The following is an 8,423-nucleotide window of genomic DNA, read 5'->3' on the forward strand; positions in this document are numbered from 1 at the left end:
ACACACACACACACACACACACACACACACACACACACACACACACACACACAGAGAGAGAGAGAGAGGAAAAAAAAGTCTCACCAGAGGGATTTTTGGGTTTACAATAGTTTCCAGTGCTTATCTGTTGAACCAATGCCTTGTGGTTGTTTCCATCAAAAGGCATGGTGCCATGAACCATAATGTACAACAGCACACCGAGAGACCAAGTGTCAACCTCTGGCCCACGGTATGGCCGTCCATTGACAATCTCTGGGGAAGCATACAGAGGGCTGCCGCAAAAGGTTTGTAGATACTCATCACCGTGGTAGAGGTTTGACAGCCCAAAGTCTGCGATCTGCAAGAACAAGTAGTAAACATAAAGCTGAGCAACACTCATTATATATCATCATCAGATTACTGTAAAGAATGAACCTCTTCCATGCGTCACTATAAATCATTGAATTATTCACACATAATCCTGATTTTAAAGATTGCATAGTGAATCTCTTCCTTCACAAGAACTTGTGCAAGAAGTAATGACAATGTTTTTTCATATTACCACCATCTGCTGTCATTTATGATCCAAAACCTTACAAAAATGAAATACCCCAAAACGGTAGACTTTTAGGCCCGTGAGCCCTGTGTGTGAACGTGTTGGAACATGTCCCGTATGCATACCTTAACATTGCCGTTGCCATCTAGTAAAATATTCTCCAGTTTCAGGTCCCGGTGTACTATTCCATTCTAAGAGAGAGAGAGAGAAAAAATAGAATCAGTTTTTTCTGCATAACCTTATTTTTTAGAATGATATATCTCCACTCAGGCATGTCAATATTATATAAGGTTGTCTATATTGTCTATATTATATAAAAAGTCTTTACTGGGTCAGAACACATTCTTTTCAGAGGGAAGATTTTTTCTGGTACGTCAGCTATGCCTCATTGTCCTCCTCTCCATAGGGGGGCATGCCTTTGGGGCAAGCACAGTTGTAATGTGTTTTGCTTTCAAACATGCAGGTCAACTACTTCTTACGTATGGACACTGCTTGTAGCAATGGATGCATTGTTTGTAGGTTGTGTTATGTAGCAGCAATCAGTTATTGTTAAGATGCAGTCATGAAGAAACTATTGCGTGCAGCACTTTGGAGTTCATCACTGTACTTTACATAACCGATAGAAAAAGAAAAGAAAAAAAAAAGTGTTTAGATCAGAAGCCTGACTGCTTCCAACATGGAAAATGTAATATTTAACCAGACATCAGCACTCAATAAAAGTGAAATTAAGACAGATGGTTAACACATAATGACATTCACTCTATAAATACTGCCCAGCAAACATGTATAAAAGCTCTGCAAAGTGCTGAACAGCTTGACTAAAATATAGTGTGACGTAAACGTTTGTGATTACACAGCAACAACTGATTGTGTGTGTGTGTGTGTGTGTGTGTGTGTGTTGGGACGGCTGGCCTTTAGCCCTGATGCTAGCTTTCTACAGACCAACTGTTCATTTCCCCCTACATTGTTCTCACAGCCTCCCTGTTCAGATCAGCAGGCTCACAGTAAGTAATGCCCATTATGTAACTTTGGGGGTGCCGTCGCCCTGGAAAAGAATAACAAGCGGAGCAGCTAGTCTGATTGGAGCTCTGCCTTATAAGGCCATTCTCAATGATACTCTACCATAGCTACAGCTTTAGTTATTATTTAGTTATCTTCTAGACTTATGAATGCACACATATTGATAAGCTTGATGACCAGGATTATAAAAAAGTGATATATAAAAAAATGATAAACAACTTTACATGTTCTGTACAAAAGCATTGGATTGAGACAGACTGCCTTACCTGATGGCAGTAGTGCACAGCTGATACAATTTGTCTGAAGAAGTGCCTGGCCTCCTGTTCAGAGATTTTCCTCTTGTCACAGATGTAGTCGTACAGGTCTCCTTGGCTGGCATACTCCATCACAATCACAATTTTGTCTTTGTTCTCAAACACTGAAATATTTAAAAAATATAAATATATATAAGAACTCCTTTTAGGCTTTTAAAAGGTTTCATAACCAACTCATCACTGAAATGGAACTGAAATTAGATTATCAGGACTGTGCGAAGCCTTTTACAGTACAAGCACACGTTTCAAATAAAGGACATGTCTGCAAATAAAACAGATTACAGATCTTCATGTACAACCCTTTGTTCATTGATTAAGGAAAACTGGGCCCCATAATGACTTTATTGCAAACAAACATGCATTGGGGTGGACAAACACTGAATGATGGCCATCTCATCAGGCGTGAGGGGCACTGGAAGTCACAGGGCTGTGCACATGATCCTGCAGCGCTGACAGATTGCGACGGGTTATCGGCGATTATGTAACATGGCATCAGCCTTCTGCACAAAAGACTTGCGTGACCAAATTCTAAATGTCATTTAGAGACCGATTGAGGGATGTCTTTTTCCAGGTATCATGTTTCACGGTGCATGTGGGAGATTTTAGTCACCTCTGAAAGGTGAATGATGAAACTAAACCCAAACACACATTTATACTGTACCTTCATATATGGTGATGATGTGCGGTTGGCAGAGGGAGGACATGATCTCAATTTCCCTGCGAATATGAACCAGGTCTTGCTCATCCTTGATCTTTTCCTTTCTGATTGACTTTATGGCAACCTTACAAAAGAAAAAAATAATATTTACTTTGCATACTTATTGGAAAAGTAAGATCCAAGTGAGATTGATTCCAGAGACTAATCAATAAAAAACAGTTTTACAGAGTCAAAGTTACTTTAAAGCAGTAGTGAAACATTTAATGAACAGCAGACTGCAGTTATTGTTAAAACCGTGTAAAAGGACCACATTAGCCAACATAGGCTACTAATCATACGAGACCAAGCGAGGCTGCAGCAGCAAACCCCTTAAAAAAGGTATTGGAATGTACAAAAAAAGTGTTATTTCTAATTAATCCAACTTTTAATTATTTAAGAAAAATAATGTGTATTTTATTGCTTCAAGGAGTTACATAAATCTTGCTCAAAAACAACAACGTAATGGTCAGCAGATGCACTGCAGATCAGTAACAATGCAATAGATTAGGCCCATCTATATAGCATAACAAATCAAAAAACTAACCTTAACGAATTATAATTATATTAACAGTTATTTATTAAAAATTGCCTTCCATCTGAAGCTTGTCCTTTTCTGAGAGGAACAATGGGCAGTGAACCAAAAACTCCGCTACAGTATGTTGTTTCTAACGAGACAGAAATCTTGTTAGTCTGACTCAAAGAAGAAGGTTAATTTAAATGGGGGGGGACATCACACCCAAGCTTTAGAAAAGTTTGTCTATTTGAAACTCAGATGCCTGAGATTCCTCTGTGCACTGAGTGCGTCATCAGTCTACCCCAATGTTGAAGGGTGTCACGAAGCACCAGAGGGGCACTGGTGGTGGGGTGTCCTTGTTTCCTCTCCTTTCTAACCATCAAGGTTACAGACACATGAGAAGTGAGTAAAGCAACGACTTTTCATATCTTTCAAGACAACTGTCTCCCATCATGAGTCACTGTCTGGCCTTGCTGCTCCTCTGGGTCAGCACTGTATTCACGCCACAAAGACCTTTTTCTTGATTCTGGGAAACGGTGGTTTCAAGCATTTGTTTGCATAGCTGTCAGACGGGCTGAACTCTCACCCATGATGAGTTTACACCCATGTGTGATTATCTGTGTGAGTGGTTTTTGTTACTGTCTGTTTGTTTAACGCAATAGTCCCGGAGGTTAAAATATTTGATATTTTCCTGTTTGATATCACTTCCTGTACCAACAAAACCATGCTCTTGCATTTTAAAAACAGTTTCAGATGTAACTGTTGCGTAGCTAACTGATCCAACTGACGAACCTAACGTTAGCTTTTATATATATAAAAAATGTATTATCTTTCAACTTTGAAGTTGTGTTTTTTTGTTTTAAAAGACCAAAACATTCCATACTGAAGATAACTTTTGGTTGCAACTACCAATGTTTCCTAGCAACCAACACTTTTACAAGTTGAGACATGCCTTTTAGTAGTGCAACCCGATTTAGAAAATCACGGTTTTAAACTAGCTAATTGCCACTAAGAACTTAAGGACTTTCCCCACAAACTTAGTAATAATGTTTTTTTGAACAGCTGGTCCAACCCAATCAAGGTGTTTAATTGAGGATACATAAAGGATACATGTGATGTAGGGAGGTCAATCCTACAATCAATGTGTGCTGAAACCACCCACCTAATTGGGTTATGTAATCAAACATATGCATGGAGATAATGGGAACAGCTGTTGTGCCACATCACACGCAAGATGAAGCCATGCTTTGTGTTGTGTCACGCTCCGTGTCAAATTACATATCTTTGTGCATTGTGTTGTCAATACTAAAGGTAGATAGACAACAACAAAGCAAAAATAATGTTTCTCTTGTTTTCATTATATGCCAACTGCTGAATTCACAGACAGACATTTGGGCTAATCAGTATTTTGACATTTAAACATGGGTTTGATGCATGATGACCAGGAAGCCGCTTGTAGGGAGAAATGTTTGACACCAACTCATATCCTATAAAAACAAAGTGCAGCAGCAGCGAGTCATGTCAGACAGTGTAAGAGCAGAGATGGGTGTGTAATGACAAGGCTGGACTTGTATTACTACTTGTTTAGTGCAGGTACAAAAGGGGGATTCCTGACTCTTACTTCCTTGACTTCAAAATGCTTTCACTAATAACAACTATGACCTTTCAACAAAGAATACTTGTGACTACCATGACCTGGCAGACTTCCTGGCAAAAGCAAGTTCATTTCTTGGTCAGGTATCCGTTTTTCTGTGTTTTTTTGTTGATGTGTCACTGTATCTGGAGGTATCAGCCTGCAAAACAAATGCATTTGCATTCTTTGTTTGCCTTTTTGTTTTTGATAATGTGCCTATAATTTGCATTGCCTAATTAAATGTGTAATGGGGGGAGGACTCTGGAAAGACCTGGTAAGCTCAAACGGGTAGTGTGGGTACATTGGGAACGTCTGGAGGAGGCCCCTGTCTGACGGACTTTCAACTCATTCCTCCGGCGGAGCTTTTTCAGCTGTGGAGGCTGGGGGCATTAAACCTGAGTAGACAATGTTCAAAGTTTCCATTGCTGAAGCTCCGGCAGGGAGCTGTGGTATTAGGGTCTTAGGTGCCTCAAGGGGCGGTAACCCACAAACTCCCTGGTGGACACCGGTGGTCAGGGAAGCTATCCCATTAAAAGGAGGAGTCTTTCCGGGATGTGAGATCCCATAGGATTTTGGAGGCAAGTTCAAGGTACCGACGGGCCTGCAGGGGTGCAGCCTCTGCCGTGAAAGAGGCAAAGCAGCGGGTGTGGAAGTTTGGGACAGTGCCTAAGGAGTGGCAGACCCAGGTGGTGGTTCCCCTCTTCAAAAAGTGGAACCAGAGGGTGTGTGCCAATTACAGGGGTATCACACTTCTCAGCCTCCCTGGTAAAGTTGACTCCAAGGTGCTGGAAAGGAGGGTTTGACCAATAGTCAAACCTCAGGTTGAAGAGGAACAACGCGAATTCCGTCCAGGTCGTGGAACAACGGACCAGATCTTCACTCTCGCAAGGATCCTGGAGGGAGCCTGGGAGTATGCCCAACCGGTCTACATGTGTTTTGTGGATTTGGAGAAGGCGTATGACCGGGTCCCGCGGGAAAAACTGTGAGAGGTGCTGCGGAGTATGCAGTCCCTTCTCACGGCCATCCAATCTCTGTGTGACCAAAGCGAGAGCTGTGTCCGGGTTCTCGGCAATTAGTCAGACTCGTTCCAGGTGAGGGTTGGCCTCCGCCAGGGCTGCACTTTGTCACCAATCCTGTTTGTAATATTTATGGACAAGATATCGAGGCGTAGTCGGGGTGGGGAGGGGTTGCAGTTTGGTGGCTCGTGACCTTTAGCACGAGCTGGATCGGTTTGCAGCCGAGTGTGAAGCAGCTAGGATGAGGATCAGCACCTCCAAATCTGAGGCCATGGTTCTCAGCAGGAAACCGATGGAGTGCCTTCTTTCAGGTAGGGAATGAGTCCTCACCCCAAGTGAAGGAGTTTAAATACCTTGGGGTCTTGTTTGCGGGTGAGGGGACCATGGAGCGTGAGATTGGTCGGAGAATCGGAGCAGCGGGTGCAGTATTACATTCAGTTTATGGCACCGTTATGATGAAAAGAGAGCTGAGCCAGAAGGCAAAGCTTACGATCTACCGGTCAGTGTTTGTTCCTACCCTTACCTATGGTCATGAAGGCAGGGTCATGACCGAAAGAACGAGATTCAGGGTACAAAAGGGGCCAAAATGGGTTTTCTCAGGAAGGTGGCTGGCGTCTCTCAGAGATAGGGTGAGAAGCTCAGTCGTCCTTCAGGAGCTCGGTGTAGAGCCGCTGCTTCTCCACGTCAAAAGTTTAAATGTGCGATACATTGGGTTATGGCAACAAAGATAAATGATCTAGCTGAACGCAAATTATAAAAAGTGTATAGCGGTTTGTAAAATGTACACAAACATACACTCAGTTACCAGTTTATTAGGTACACCTAGTTAGACCGAATGCAGTCCAATACAAGAGCCATGCAGTAAACCTCCATGAAGGTTACATGGTTTAGTTTAGTTTAAACTGCTTTAGAAAGGTGTTGATTGAACTTTATGGCCATGTTATGGGCTGTAGTGTTTGTGGTGCAGTTAAATTGTATTGCTTTATATCGATGTGTCACAGCAAAGGCAAGTCTACCATCATACAAGGAGATATATCATCTATTTGTGGACGTTTAATGATATACATGTGAGACTATTAACATTTATTATTGGGATAGACAATAGAGAAATAATAAAAGGACATGCGTTTGCCAACTACTATGTCTCTTTAAAAGGTTTATCTCGGTCCAGTCTGTTGTAAATACCTCCTTTTTCCCCTTAGGAAATTAGGTCACAAGGAACTGGAATCCACCTAGAAGGATAGTTGTAGGTGGTTTCTTTATCTCAGAAAGAAAGTTACCTAACTTTCCTGTTTGAAATTCCCTGCAGAGAAAGTCACTCAGTCTTTCCAATGAAATGCTTTTCCTTTGTTCTCTTGCCAATGGGAAGCAACTATGTAAAATATCGTATGTGTTGTGACAGATTTCCAGGAATCAATTTAGGCTTCTGTCTTTGTTGGATGAAACAGAAGTACTGCTTTTGTTGTTAAATGAAACTACTTCAATACACCACAAATAACTTAGGCCTAAGATATGAGACACAGCGCAGCTACGTGGTAACTGGTATCATGATGTGAAAATACTAATAATTATAGAGTACCATATCCTTTTAATTTTGTTCACACAGAGGACTAAAACACTGTACTTTCCAACGCTGTAACCAAACAGAGTGCCCGAATAAAAATGCTTAGATTGTATGATTGAAATTCACAATACATTAAAACAGCTATGCCGAGATCTTTAAATGCAGAGACAGGATGCAGTGTTCAGAAAACTAAGAGCAACCCCCCTCAAAACAAACACAATAAAGCCTTAGGCAAATATAAGCTGGTTTGTCAACTACCAAAGGCCAGCAGCAGACACAGTAACACAATTATTAGTTTACAATGCAGGCTCTTTACAGGGAGAAACTTGAAGCCAATGTTGAATAATAAATGTAGAACCAGCAAATAAAATCCATGTTGTCTACCTGTGTGCAGACAGTAAAGTTACGTCTTCTAAATTTCGAAACATAAGTGGCCGATGGGAAAGTAAAAATAGCAGTCCTTACCAGTCTACCGGATCTTTCCTTGGCTTTCTTGACTTTGCCGTAGGTTCCTTTTCCAAGGGTTTCCAGAAACTCGTACCTGTGCTTCAGGTTGTGTTTGTGGTGGTGTCTCTTCACGGCTTGTCTTTTCACGGTCACCTGGGACAGAGCTTTCCCAACAGGCGCATTTTCACCGGGTGAAAATGACCCCAAAAATGGCCTACGGTTTGACGAAAGACGGGCAAAATGTAAGCCCTCCATCCTGACACAACACTCGGCGTATTTTCGGACTCAGGTAAGTTATCGTTGTTAACTTGCATTCCTCTGTGCGGAGCTCTGTCGATGTCGGACCAATAGTTGCTCCCAAAGACGCTCAGGTACAATTGACATGAAAGTGTAATGGACTTCTCCACCTCCGGCTGTGTAACAAATTACTACAAGTAAATGTTGCAGACACACAAAAAAGTGTCTGTGTCCTCTGTAGCGCTGAGACTTACTAACAACAGCGTGCTGCAACAACACGAGCTAGCTCAGCCAGCAACAAGACACGTCTAATAGTTTAGGGGCGTTTCAGGTACACAGGGGAGCGTTTGATTGGTCACACCAGGCGGTGCCGGTGTCGTGCCAATGTACTTATCCCCGCCAGGATCTGTATCCCCTGGCCGCGGGAGCGCGCATGCACACAGAGC

The 8,423-nt window shown here is 42.1% G+C and overlaps 1 protein-coding gene across 1 annotated transcript in view; it reads right to left on the reverse strand.

Annotated features, from left to right (window-relative positions):
- nuak2 (NUAK family, SNF1-like kinase, 2) overlaps window positions 1-8,256 on the reverse strand; it is a 9,916-nt gene extending 1,660 nt beyond the window's left edge. The window contains exons 1-5 of the mRNA XM_034869261.1: window positions 7,759-8,256; window positions 2,531-2,651; window positions 1,822-1,973; window positions 661-726; window positions 85-337 (exon numbers count right to left, since the gene is read on the reverse strand). Coding sequence (XP_034725152.1) covers window positions 85-337; window positions 661-726; window positions 1,822-1,973; window positions 2,531-2,651; window positions 7,759-7,995 — 829 coding nt within the window. The 5' untranslated portion in view covers window positions 7,996-8,256. The remainder of the gene's footprint in view (window positions 1-84; window positions 338-660; window positions 727-1,821; window positions 1,974-2,530; window positions 2,652-7,758) is intronic.
- Window positions 8,257-8,423: the final 167 nt, after the last annotated feature.

This window comes from Etheostoma cragini, chromosome 4 (genome assembly GCF_013103735.1).
Source record: "Etheostoma cragini isolate CJK2018 chromosome 4, CSU_Ecrag_1.0, whole genome shotgun sequence".
Taxonomy (NCBI): Eukaryota; Metazoa; Chordata; class Actinopteri; order Perciformes; family Percidae; genus Etheostoma; species Etheostoma cragini.